The sequence below is a fragment of the Selaginella moellendorffii genome, unplaced genomic scaffold (genome assembly GCF_000143415.4).
Source record: "Selaginella moellendorffii unplaced genomic scaffold, v1.0 SELMOscaffold_110, whole genome shotgun sequence".
In the NCBI taxonomy this organism is placed as follows: domain Eukaryota; kingdom Viridiplantae; phylum Streptophyta; class Lycopodiopsida; order Selaginellales; family Selaginellaceae; genus Selaginella; species Selaginella moellendorffii.
In genome coordinates this window covers 304,643-317,657 of record NW_003314371.1, presented here as the reverse complement: position 1 = coordinate 317,657, position 13,015 = coordinate 304,643, and the positions used below count along the sequence as shown (strand labels likewise).

The window sequence follows — 13,015 nt, the reverse complement described above, 5'->3', positions numbered from 1 at the left end:
TTGATTGCCCGAAGTTGAGATGGAACTCTCGCAGTGAGAAAAAAATGCAAGAGTTGAAAAACGAAATGTAGAGTTCTAGTTCCAGCCGCAGAATGTAGGATGCTGTGGCTGATCTTGGCATGTGTCGCTGGCCGCTCGTTAGCTCACCAGACGATCCAAACCCAGACACAGAGCCAAATCTGGTATACTACTTCCCAACAAACACCAGCGCGAACAGCACTTACCAGCGAAATGTGGTGGCCGTCCTGGAGTTCCTCTACAAGCACAATCCGCCAGACGGCTATGCAGCAAGCCTTGGCTATGGCGGCTTCCCAAACCCTGTCTACGCACACAGTGTTTGCTACAACATGTCCGACCAGCCGAGCTGTGGACAGTGCATCCAGGACGCCTACATGAACATCCTTCTTTGATATGCCACTGGTGGTATCATTTGGATCAACCAGACCTTTCAAAGGTCGCATGAGATACGATCCTTTCAGCTTTGCGATCGTTCCTGGTAAAACCATAAAAGTTTGAGTAATAACTCTCCTCCTTGTACTCCGGGTCCAAACATTTCATCTCTAAATCCAGCTCTAGCTCCAGCTGGGAGGAGAAAGGGCGTTATACCTGGTGCTGTGGTGGGAGGAGCCGTGCTTTGTTTTGTTTGTGCTGTTCTTGGGGTGTTCTTGTTAGCAAGGGAATAGGAGATCAAAAGTGAAGGAAAGCAAGGTGGAAAGCTAAAATTGGTTTCATGTAGCTTTTTTTGTAGGCCGATGGCAGTAAAGAAGCTCTCGCTACAAGGAGATAAGGAGTTTGTGAATGAGCTCCAGCGTCCAGCATAAGAACCTTGTGAGGCTCAAAGGATAGGGGACGACAGGTTTCTTGTCTATGAATTTTTGGAGCAAGGGAGCCTGGTAAGTTGTTCATCCTTTTTCACTTTCATATTTGATCATGATAGGAACCAAAGAAGCGGTCCTTCTCTCTTCCAGATTGCCCACCAGTGGCCTTGCATATCTACACGGCGGTCGCCTTTCGATCGGATTCGTGTCGCTGCTTGTGTTCTTGCGTGTTCTTGGTTTTCTTTGTTCGTTCTCTTCTCTCCCTTTTTATTTGTGGCGATCTTCTCGAATCAGACATCAAAGCCAGCAACATCCTCTTGACCAGCACTTTGGAGCCCAAAATCGCAGACTTTGGGATCTCCAAGCTCTTTGACTTCGAGAAAGGTTTCAAGAGCGCAAACGTGGCTGGCACCTTTAAGTTTTTAAGTTCTGTGCGTGTTAAGTTTGTCTGATTGGTGGGTCCAAGGCCGACTGTTCAACTTTGGAGTCGTGCTCGCGTGGACATAACACGCCCGGACAAGGAAGAACTGCTGGTGCCGCTCGAAAGTTTGGCATTGTATCGATAACTTCCATACAAACTTAACGGTGACACTGTGGTGTAGGCTTGGAACTTGAGCGAGGCTGGGAGATTGGACGAGTGCGTCGATGAGAGAGTCGGGAATGACTATGTCGCCGAGGAAGTCCACAGAACGCTTCACGTTGCTTTGCTTTGCACCCAAGACTGGAGAGCTTCGACCGGCAATGGGCGACGTTTTGGCGATGTTGCTCGGCTACCTCGACCTCGGGTCCCCCAGCTGATAATTCGCGAAGGAGAAGCTCTAATCTCGATCGAGACAATGGACATGACATGGAACTGTTAAACGCACTTTACGAGCAAGCGAGGGTAAAAATCATATAAGATGAAATCCTGACAAAACTAGATGTATGATCTATGGCCGGGAGGGAAATATAGGATTAGAGATGAGCTGCTTGTGGTGGGTTCTTCTTCTCATTCTTTGTTTTGGCACACGGCCTCTCGCAGCACAGCAGCAGCGACCAGTGGACGTCACGGATCCAGGTCAACTACCAAACGTTCTCTACTACAACACCGCCAACACCAGCGAAGGCAGCCCATTCCAGCGAAATCTCGACACAGTCTTCGAATTCCTCCAGGGGTTCAATCCCTCCAATGGATTTGCAACTTCTCTCGGATATGGTGCGTTTCCCAACATCGCCTACGCGCACACGGCTTGCTACAACATGTCGGACCAGCCCAGCTGCTCATCTTGCATCCAGCAGACGTATGCCAATGTCCGAACTGTAAGTTTCGATCAACTTCTAGACGATGGATTCATTGAGTTTCACTCAGAGATTTCCAATTGGTGCCCGTTTCTGGAGGAATTCCACAGCACAAAGATGCAACATGCGGTTCGAGAATAGCAATTTTACGAGAGACTTGCCATCGGGTTTGCTTCTTGGTTTCTTGCCTCAAAGTTTTTCCTTGTTTCTTTCCAATGTCAAAGTTCTTCCATCATTGTTTATCCAGGGACGCTAGGAATATTGGGTCCAAATGCCTCCGCTCCAGCTCCACCTCCAGTGGTTCCCCCTCCAACTCCTGCTAGCACTCCAGGTACAAATCAAAGCTTTGAGCTAGAAGAGAATTCGTTCTTTCAGGCGGTGGCAGTGGCGGATCAGGCAACACAGCAGCCATTGTGGCTGGTGTTGTGGTGCCAGTGTTTTTGATCCTGGGAGTTGCCGGACTTCTGCTCGTCAAGCGCAGAAGGTCCCGACGACGACGACGACGACGACGACGACGAGGAGGGTTGCCTCGAGTTCCTTCTTCAGAACTGCAAAGTAGGACATTTCCTCCTCTTCTTCTCGCTTTGTTGAAGCTTTGTGTTTTCAGGGAGTTCGAGAGGACCCATTGCGTTTTCTTACCGGGATTTGTGTGAGGCCACCGAAGACTTTAGCGACCGAAACAAACTCGGACAAGGCGGATTTGGCACCGTGTACAAGGCAAGCACAGAAAATATAAACTTTGCCAACTTCTAAACTTGTCAGCTCGTGTGTGTAGGCTTTCTTTGGCGATGGAACCGTGTTTGCTGTGAAGAGGCTTTCGGTGGAGTCTCAGCAAGGAAAGAGGGAGTTTGTGAATGAGATCGATATTATCACCGGCATTCGTCACAAAAATCTTGTGATGCTCGAGGGATACTGTTGCGAGGGGAATCATCGGCTTATCGTCTACGAGTTTCTCGAGAAAGGGAGCCTCGATCAAACACTGTTCGGTAAGTGAATCCATCTTTCCTTTAAGCTCATTGTAACTAGGTAGTCATTGCCAGGAAAGAGTTTACTCTTAGATTGGCCAGCTCGCTTCCAGATTATCGTGGGAGTGGCGAAAGGCCTCGCTTATCTCCACGAGGAATCACACGAACAGGTTATACACCGGGACATCAAGGCCAGCAACATCCTCCTTGACAAAATGCTCCAGCCGAAGATCTCCGACTTTGGAATCTCCAAGCTGGCGGGAGTGGACAGAGAAAACACAACCACGAGACTGGCCGGGACAGTGTAAGCGTTTCTCCTTTCTCGCTTGTTATTCTGGAACTCACCAGTGTGTAATAGTGGATACATGGCACCCGAGTACGTTCTTCGAGGGCGACTATCTTCCAAGGCCGATGTTTTCAGCTTTGGAGTTCTTGTTCTCGAGATCATCAGCGGCAGGAAGTGCATGGATGACACACTTCCTGTGGAAGAAGAAATCCTTGCGCAATGGGTAAAACATGATCTCAAGCTTGGTGTTTCTTACTTGTTTCCTCTGGTGGCAGGCTTGGAGCCTCTTTGGTGCTGGAAAGCTCGAAGAATTAATCGATCCTAGACTGGAAAAGTTTTACATCGCAGAAGAGGCTCACCGAGCCACGCACGTCGCATTGCTGTGTAGCCGAGAATTTGAAGGGAGCCGGCCAACGATGAGTGCCGTGGTTGCGATGCTCATGGGTTACCTCGAGCTAGAGCCGCTCACCACGGTAGACACTCCCAACTACTTTGGACAGATTCGCCACCATGGTTGGACGACGACGACGACAACGACGACGTCACAAACCGGCTCTTCTTACGCAGCTTCTCCCTTGACTGCTACGAGCGCACGCTAGTCAAAGTCTGCCACCTTTCTCGAAGCCTGAAACCTGGTGTCTCGCACTTTTGTCAGTGGCGGAAAAAGTGTGGAAGGACTCTGGGAGCCACGCTGTCGAAGATTTCGCAGCAAAATCAAAAGTGGCGAATCTCGGCAAAGATTGATCATATGTCCAAGTGAATTGTGTTTAAAGACTAAGTCAAGAAAGACTTGGATTTTTTCGATGAGTACTTGTGCTCTTTTTGGATGTAAGCCTAGATGCTAATCCTGAGCCCAGATGCTAATCCTAATCCTAAACAAAGAATGCGGAGCTCCTGGTGAACGGGGAGCTTGTCCTCAAGTCGCTCGACTGCTCGGCCAGGGCTTACAGGATTGCTGACAAGCGAACGGTTTTACCATGACGCTGAGGAAGAAACGGTGTGGATCTCATTCCCAGGCACCGCAGTTCTAGAGGATGTGGTGATGGATTCCGACTATAGGCTTTCACCACTCTGGGAAGGCCTGCAGGCACCAGCGCATTGGGGCTGCAACAGTTCCAGTGACTTGTTCTTTGAATCCCTGGCTCACAGAGGCTTCACAAGAAGATTTGCTGAAATCTGGAGAGATGGCAAACTCACGAACACCGTAAGTTCTTACTTCTTTCTTTCTCCCCTTCAGGATCGAGGTCCGCATTTGCAGATTGAGAAGTTGGAAGACAGTCAAAACATAATTATCTTCACAGGCCACTCACTCGGAGGCGCCATTGCGGCCCTGGCCACGCTGTGGCTTCTTTATCTCAGTCGCACCGCCACCGCGATCAAGCTCCAGAAGCTGAGATTTGTGTGCGTCACGTTTGGGATGCCATTTGTGGGCGACGTGAAGCTGAGCGAGCTTGCGCAGAGTCAAGGCTGGGACGATCACTTCGTACACGTTGTTTGCAGGCACGACATCGTCCCCAGAATGCTCCTTGCTCCTCTCAAATCCATCTCAAAGTCTCTCCGAGCGCTCCTCCCCTTCTGGAACTCGAGAGCAAGCGCTACTAGTGCTCGTATCAAACACGGTGGTGCCAAGGAAGAGGCGATTACTACTGCTGCTGCAATTGGAGAAGCATCGGCCAGCTTGGTGAATACTGTTGTCAAGGCATCTGCACAGGTCGCGAGTGCGGTCTACACCGGATTCGCTAACACTTTGCTCCGGAGCATTTGCAAAGTGAGCCCCTACAGGCCTTTTGGAGCTTACCTCTTCTGCAGCACCAGTGGTGCTTCTATGATCGACAAGCCCGTCACAGTGTTGCAGATGCTGCACTTGACACTCCAGGAAAAGGATCACGGGGTTTCGTCCAAGCCTGCCGCACACATCTTGGAGCACACGCTATGGCACTACATGCAAATCCTACAGACGCTGCCGGACATAATGGGTAAACTAGGTGGAGAGTTTGCGCAAATGGCAGTGGAGGAAACACAATCGGTGTTTGAGTTGGAGATTGCTCTCCAGCTTCACGCGTTGGGCCTCGGCATCAAAGTAACAGCATTTCCTAGTCGCCCAACGGGGCTTTATGACGTTTGGTTGTCTTCTAGGATGTTCAGAACAGGTTGGTGCTTTTCCAGGACAGGAAAACCAGGGAAATGGTGGAGGCCAATGCAGCTAACAGGCACAGCGAGTTTGCCAAGGTGCTACATGCAATGGCAAAGCTGGAATGGTTCAAGAGGCAGTGTGAGAAAAAGATGAAGCACTTCAAGCTGTATAATGACGATATGGCTTTGGAAGCCAACTTGAACCGCATGGTGGAGACAAACTTTTGGGATGAAACCATAGACATGTACTCAAATGGTTTGCTTCCTCTGACGTTCAAGGCGCAGAACAAATGGGTTAATTCTGGGCACACTTTTAGGCTCTTGGTTGAGCCTTTGGACATTGCCAATTACTAACGACTTGGGAAGAGAGACGACACTGGGAGGAGCTACTTGAGTGCAAGGCCGAAGCGTTACAAGGTACTGGAAGAATGGTATAGGCACAACCAAATTACAGGAGGCCGAAACATTGATGGGAGCTCTCTGCCAGCCTTGACTCAAGACTCGGTGCTATTTGCCAGGGTTGAAGAAGAAGGAACCTTAGAATTACGTGCTGAACATATCAAAGACTTGGCCAAAGACATTGAGCTCTCTTTGTGGTGGTTGACCAAAGAAAATAAAAACTAGGATTTTGCATGTCATATAACTATTATGTAGTATATGCTACTCAATTAGCAAACACTGTTTTGATTATTATAATTTTGTTACATTGAAAATTAAATTGGAATAGTATTAACACAATAAATATTACATTCCACTTTGAATGACGATTTGAAAAAGTAAATGTTTCCTCAAAGAAAATTATCAAATTCTTTAAAAGGAATTATAAAATTCAAGAGGCCCATCAAATTTCCACTACAAAAGGTTAAATGTCAATATTAGTCATCATATTGCATATGACACATATCATCTCATCTCACCCCACCCCCATGTGTTCAGAGCAAACATTAGCATGTTTATTCACTAAGATGTGGTTAAAGAACCTTTTGACAGTTACCCCTTATCAGCCAGTAAATCCATCAGTCCCGTGGACTTGGTGGTTGAACTCTGCATCTGAGTTCCATGAGTAGGTGGTGACTCCATATGTGTTATCTTGCTAACGTTCTTCTTTTCCATGTTGATCTTATTATACAAAGTGGGGCTAAAGATTTCCATGGAGTTAACTGAGTTTTGTTAAATATTGTACTTTGCCTTTTTCCTCAATTGTGTGACAAGAGCTATCTGTGTCCACAACTCTAGTCCTCTTGATAGACTGCTGTGAGGATCTCCAGGTTGAAGCCAAATCTTTTGGTCCACTCCATGTTGTGCCACCATCCTTTGTTGGTCAAGAGCTTTTGAGTTGTTGATTGCCGCATCTGCAAGTTGAGAATCTACTTTTCTGAACATATACAATGGTGCCAGATGAGGATCTCTAACAGTAACAAGCCCAACTCCATGACCATGATTGCATAAGTTTTCTCGGAATAGAGCCTCAATTGCCATTGTTTCATGCCGAGTCAGAGTCCCCACATCTCTGCACCATACAACACAACTGTGGTGACCTTCATGAGATAAAAGACTGTGTTGATTTCCCGTCTGTGCAAGTCAGCCCTCCCGGAATCTGATAATAGCTTATAGTATGCTCGTTCAGCTGCTTTCCTCTGCTCCACTACACCACCTGCCCCCCAATGAGTCACGTAGCTGGAATATTTGTATTCCTCCACATGCAGGATTGGTAGAAGACTTTCTGGTTCTGGTCTAGCCCAAAGATCATTATCCACGTTTTGTTCAGGTTGATGTTGAGGTCAGATTCGCTGCAGATTTGTAATTAAAGTTCCTCCGTGCAGTATGTCATCAGCATAGATAAGCATGAACATGCTAGCCAATTGGATTGCCCAGAGGTGTCAGTTGTCCTCTAGTGAACCACTATTGGTTCTAAGCTTCGATAAAGGTACTAGTGATTAGACCTATGTGCATAAAGAAGGTACCATCAATTTATAGTTGAATTGAATTGAACTGAAGATTCTGTTTTGGCAGTGTTGTGGTGGCCAGGAAAAAGTTTGTTGTGGGGGTCTTCTCGTGTCCTCCATTCCCATGCTCACGTTCCTCCATGTCCCCGCCCGAGTCACCCTGAGGCCCTTTCTCCAGCCGCACTCCCTCCTCCCTTTCTCGCTCCAAGAGCCGTGTTGGAGCGGCCAGAGATCTCAATCGCGGCAAGCGCTGCCAGCTTTGTGGCCCAGGGCCTCACCTTTGCTCTTCTAACTTGGTGGCCTGATAATACTTCCCGAGCACCCAATGGTTCAAATCTGATCTTTGCAGTCACATGTTTCTATGGCAGAAATAAGTATGAAGTCTTCATATCACACAGAGGGCCAGATACAAAGGTATCATTTGTTGATTCCCTGAATCAGGAGCTCAAGAGGCAACAAGTGCACTGTTTCTTTGACAAGGAAGAACTGCAACCAGGACAAGGAATCCCCAGTCAATTACTCAGGGCACAGAGGGTTGCCAACATCTATGTCATTGTTTTCTCTCCCAAGTTTGAAGAATCAACGTGGTGCAACATAGAAGTTCTTGAGGCTGTCAAAGCCATGGAGATGCAGCCGGATTGCAAAATCATTTATCCTGTCTTTCATGGAGTCAATCCTGGGGTCGTCCGACATGGTTATAGAGATTCGTTTGCAGCACTGACAGCCAAAGGTCGTGCCACTGCGGAAGAGGTTCAAGAGTGGATAGCGGCATTCACAACGGTCTCGATGATCTCAGGAGTGGATCTCAATGAGTTAAGTTTTATCATACAGAGTTTTTTAAGACTTACATGTTGTCTGGTGTGCAGACAGACGAGTGTTACAACTGCAAAGATTGCCAAAGACATATTTCAGTTGCTTTTGAATGCAGCCGGTGGAGAAGATGATGATCCAAGTGAAAATGGGTACGTCGATAGTGAAGGCCGAGTGGCGGGCATTCTGTCCAGGTTTAGAAAGAGCGGGCAGATGGTGACAAGCGTTGGTATCACTGGGCAAGGCGCAATTGGGAAGACGAGACTTGCCAAGGAGGTTTTCAACAGGATTCAAGGGAATTTTGAGGCATCTTGTTTCGTGAGGGTCCGGTAGGAGGTTAAGGGCCACGGCACCAATGCCCTCTTTGTCAGGATTGTCAAAGACATCTCAAAGGTGGAACTCAGCGAGTCCAAAGCTCGACATTATTTGTTCCAGCAAAAGCACCTGTCCAGCGTCAACGTCATGCTGGTGCTTGACGATGTGGAAAGCCACGCCCAGCTCCTGAAGCTGCTCCCTCCTCTGGGACGTTCCAGCCGCGTGATTGTAACCAGCCGAGACAGAGACACCCTCAGGAGCCTCACCTTCATCCATGAAGTGGGTCAACTAAAGCACGAGGATGCGAGGATGCTTTTCAAGCAGCATGCCAAACCGGACGCCGGACTGGATCGAAGCCTGGTGAAAGAGATTGTGGGCGAATGCAAGGGCGTACCCCTGGTGCTCGAAGTGGCTGGTTTGAAGCTCCAAGGGAAAAGCGATGAGCGCGACTGGAGAGGCGCCAAGAGCAAGTTAAGCTCCTATCCAGAAGTTGTGGACAAGTTGCGCATCAGCCTGGAGCCGCTGCATCAAAGAGAGAGGGAAATCTTTCTCCACATTTGCTGCTTCTTTGGAGAGGTGAGCAGGGCAAGTGTTTTCTGGATCTGGGAAGCCATGCGTCAGAGGAGAGCATGATGAACCATGATATCAAAGTCTTGTTGGACAAGCACTTACTGCGGCTGGAAAGCTTGAAGTTGATGCCGTATCACGATCTCATACGCGACATGGCCCGCGAGGAAGTGAACAGGGAATCCCAAAGCATTGGAGAGAGGAGCCGGATCTGGAACTGCTGAAAACTCTTGACCAGAAGCATGGTAAGTTATGAGACGTTGACTCAGCTCTGTGTTTCTTTTCCAGGGGACTCCAAAGATCAGAACACTGACCTTGTTTGGCAGCAAAGTCTCAAGACGAGACACACGTTGCTTCAACGTGCTCAACGGTCTTGCCTTCTTAACCAGGGGTCTTGTCAGATCGACGGGGACTTTAAGCAGATGCCATATCTAAATTATTTGAGTTGGAGAGGCATGACTTTGGATGTACTGCCTTCGTCATTCATCCCCCGCCTCGAAGACAATATCAGCTTCTTGGACCTTTCTGGAAGCAACATCAACAGGCTTTGGGATGACCATGACGAGCACAGTAACAAGTCGCAAAAGGTTAAATCACCATTCATAAGACCATTTTTCAGGTGGTAATGGACAAATTGGTGGAGTTGGTGTTGGATAAATGCAAAAGCTTGACAACCATCAAACAAGTGGAGCTATGTAAAGATATCAGAAGTATCTCGTTGAGATTTTGTTCCGCTCTAACACGACTTGCCAACTTGACTGAAAAGCTTGAGATGCTCAACCTTACCGGATGCAAAAGCTTGACTCTGCTACCAGACTTTCCCAGCCACTCCAGGATCAGAAGGCTATCTTTAAGGTGGTGTTCCAGAATTCAGGAGCTCCCTGACTCTATTGGCAACCTTTGATCTGGCTGGATCGGTTTCTAGTCTCCCTGGGGCATTTGGCAACATAAAAAAGCTCGAGAATCTGGATATCTCGTTCTGCATGAGCCTTAGCTCATTGCCGACGTCGTTTGCTGGGCTGTCTCACTTCAAGTCTCTCCACATATTTCAATGTGGTATCGTGAAGTTAAATCAAGGTTTTGGTGAGGTGAGGAGCCTTGTTAACCTCGACAAGGCGGAGTGCTCGCAGTTGACAGAGCTCTCACCTGATTTGGCAAGCTGGTGAGCTTGGAGGAGCTGATCCTCAAGAACTGTAAGGAATTCAGCATGCTCCCTCAAGGCTTTGAGAACCTGAAAAATCTGTTGAAGCTGGATCTCGAAGGATGTGCTCTTGTTCAACTGCCGGATGCTTTTGGAGGCCTCGGTTCATTGAAGAGGCTTAATATTGCATATAGCTGGATCAAAGCCGTGCCTCTCTCAGTTTCCTATCTTCACAAAACAGAACAGCTTCTGCTCGATCACTGCTTCCTATTAACTAAACCGAGCAAGCGAGGGTAAAAATCATATAAGATGAAATCCTGACAAAACTAGATGTATGATCTATGGTCGGGAGGGAAATATAGGATTAGAGATGAGCTGCTTGTGGTGGGTTCTTCTTCTCATTCTTTGTTTTGGCACACGGCCTCTCGCAGCACAGCAGCAGCGACCAGTGGACGTCACGGATCCAGGTCAACTACCAAACGTTCTCTACTACAACACCGGCAACACCAGCGAAGGCAGCCCATTCCAGCGAAATCTCGACACGGTCTTCGAATTCCTCCAGGGGTTCAATCCCTCCAATGGATTTGCAACTTCTCTCGGATATGGTGCGTTTCCCAACATCGCCTACGCGCACACGGCTTGCTACAACATGTCGGACCAGCCCAGCTGCTCATCTTGCATCCAGCAGGCGTATGCCAATGCCCGAGCTGTAAGTTTCGAACAACTTCTAGACGATGGATTCATTGAGTTTCACTCAGAGATTTCCAATTGGTGCCCGTTTCTGGAGCAATTCCACAGCAGAAAGATGCAACATGCGGTTCGAGAATAGCAATTTTACGAGAGACTTGCCATCGGGTTTGCTTCTTGGTTTCTTGCCTCAAAGTTTTTCCTTGTTTCTTTCCAATGTCAAAGTTCTTCCATCATTGTTTATCCAGGGACGCTAGGAATATTGGGTCCAAATGCCTCCGCTCCAGCTCCACCTCCAGTGGTTCCCCCTCCAACTCCTGCTAGCACTCCAGGTACAAATCAAAGCTTTGAGCTAGAAGAGAATTCGTTCTTTCAGGCGGTGGCAGTGGCGGATCAGGCAACACAGCAGCCATTGTGGCTGGTGTTGTGGTGCCAGTGTTTTTGATCCTGGGAGTTGCCGGACTTCTGCTCGTCAAGCGCAGAAGGTCCCGACGACGACGACGACGACGACGACGACGAGGAGGGTTGCCTCGAGTTCCTTCTTCAGAACTGCAAAGTAGGACATTTCCTCCTCTTCTTCTCGCTTTGTTGAAGCTTTGTGTTTTCAGGGAGTTCGAGAGGACCCATTGCGTTTTCTTACCGGGATTTGTGTGAGGCCACCGAAGACTTTAGCGACCGAAACAAACTCGGACAAGGCGGATTTGGCACCGTGTACAAGGCAAGCACAGAAAATATAAACTTTGCCAACTTCTAAACTTGTCAGCTCGTGTGTGTAGGCTTTCTTTGGCGATGGAACCGTGTTTGCTGTGAAGAGGCTTTCGGTGGAGTCTCAGCAAGGAAAGAGGGAGTTTGTGAATGAGATCGATATTATCACCGGCATTCGTCACAAAAATCTTGTGATGCTCGAGGGATACTGTTGCGAGGGGAATCATCGGCTTATCGTCTACGAGTTTCTCGAGAAAGGGAGCCTCGATCAAACACTGTTCGGTAAGTGAATCCATCTTTCCTTTAAGCTCATTGTAACTAGGTAGTCATTGCCAGGAAAGAGTTTACTCTTAGATTGGCCAGCTCGCTTCCAGATTATCGTGGGAGTGGCGAAAGGCCTCGCTTATCTCCACGAGGAATCACACGAACAGGTTATACACCGGGACATCAAGGCCAGCAACATCCTCCTTGACAAAATGCTCCAGCCGAAGATCTCCGACTTTGGAATCTCCAAGCTGGCGGGAGTGGACAGAGAAAACACAACCACGAGACTGGCCGGGACAGTGTAAGCGTTTCTCCTTTCTCGCTTGTTATTCTGGAACTCACCAGTGTGTAATAGTGGATACATGGCACCCGAGTACGTTCTTCGAGGGCGACTATCTTCCAAGGCCGATGTTTTCAGCTTTGGAGTTCTTGTTCTCGAGATCATCAGCGGCAGGAAGTGCATGGATGACACACTTCCTGTGGAAGAAGAAATCCTTGCGCAATGGGTAAAACATGATCTCAAGCTTGGTGTTTCTTACTTGTTTCCTCTGGTGGCAGGCTTGGAGCCTCTTTGGTGCTGGAAAGCTCGAAGAATTAATCGATCCTAGACTGGAAAAGTTTTACATCGCAGAAGAGGCTCACCGAGCCACGCACGTCGCATTGCTGTGTAGCCGAGAATTTGAAGGGAGCCGGCCAACGATGAGTGCCGTGGTTGCGATGCTCATGGGTTACCTCGAGCTAGAGCCGCTCACCACGGTAGACACTCCCAACTACTTTGGACAGATTCGCCACCATGGTTGGACGACGACGACGACAACGACGACGTCACAAACCGGCTCTTCTTACGCAGCTTCTCCCTTGACTGCTACGAGCGCACGCTAGTCAAAGTCTGCCACCTTTCTCGAAGCCTGAAACCTGGTGTCTCGCACTTTTGTCAGTGGCGGAAAAAGTGTGGAAGGACTCTGGGAGCCACGCTGTCGAAGATTTCGCAGCAAAATCAAAAGTGGCGAATCTCGGCAAAGATTGATCATATGTCCAAGTGAATTGTGTTTAAAGACTAAGTCAAGAAAGACTTGGATTTTTTCGATGAGTACTTGTGC

At 48.3% G+C, this 13,015-nt stretch overlaps 3 protein-coding genes and 1 pseudogene across 3 annotated transcripts; all 4 read left to right on the top strand.

Moving 5' to 3' along the window:
• The first annotated feature begins 1,308 nt into the window (after positions 1-1,308).
• LOC112342512 (probable LRR receptor-like serine/threonine-protein kinase At1g56130) lies at positions 1,309-4,151 on the top strand. The gene is made up of 9 exons (XM_024664466.1): positions 1,309-2,117; positions 2,167-2,263; positions 2,344-2,427; positions 2,472-2,651; positions 2,704-2,813; positions 2,872-3,082; positions 3,137-3,365; positions 3,420-3,570; positions 3,623-4,151. Exons 1-9 carry the CDS (start codon positions 1,743-1,745, stop codon positions 3,944-3,946), a joined length of 1,761 nt encoding a protein of 586 aa, XP_024520234.1. The 5' UTR covers positions 1,309-1,742; the 3' UTR covers positions 3,947-4,151.
• Positions 4,152-4,230: 79 nt separating this feature from the next.
• LOC112342516 (protein EDS1B-like) lies at positions 4,231-6,035 on the top strand. Its single transcript, XM_024664478.1, is given in 3 exon segments — positions 4,231-4,551; positions 4,606-5,620; positions 5,623-6,035. Coding segments are annotated over 3 exon segments (1,389 nt in total). The 5' UTR covers positions 4,231-4,389; the 3' UTR covers positions 5,835-6,035.
• Positions 6,036-7,325: 1,290 nt separating this feature from the next.
• Positions 7,326-10,580, top strand: LOC9662882 (annotated as a pseudogene).
• Position 10,581: 1 nt separating this feature from the next.
• LOC112342511 (probable LRR receptor-like serine/threonine-protein kinase At1g56130) lies at positions 10,582-13,002 on the top strand. The gene is made up of 9 exons (XM_024664465.1): positions 10,582-10,968; positions 11,018-11,114; positions 11,195-11,278; positions 11,323-11,502; positions 11,555-11,664; positions 11,723-11,933; positions 11,988-12,216; positions 12,271-12,421; positions 12,474-13,002. The coding sequence occupies exons 1-9, from the start codon at positions 10,594-10,596 to the stop codon at positions 12,795-12,797; spliced, it is 1,761 nt and encodes a 586-aa protein (XP_024520233.1). The 5' UTR covers positions 10,582-10,593; the 3' UTR covers positions 12,798-13,002.
• The last annotated feature ends 13 nt before the right edge of the window (positions 13,003-13,015 follow it).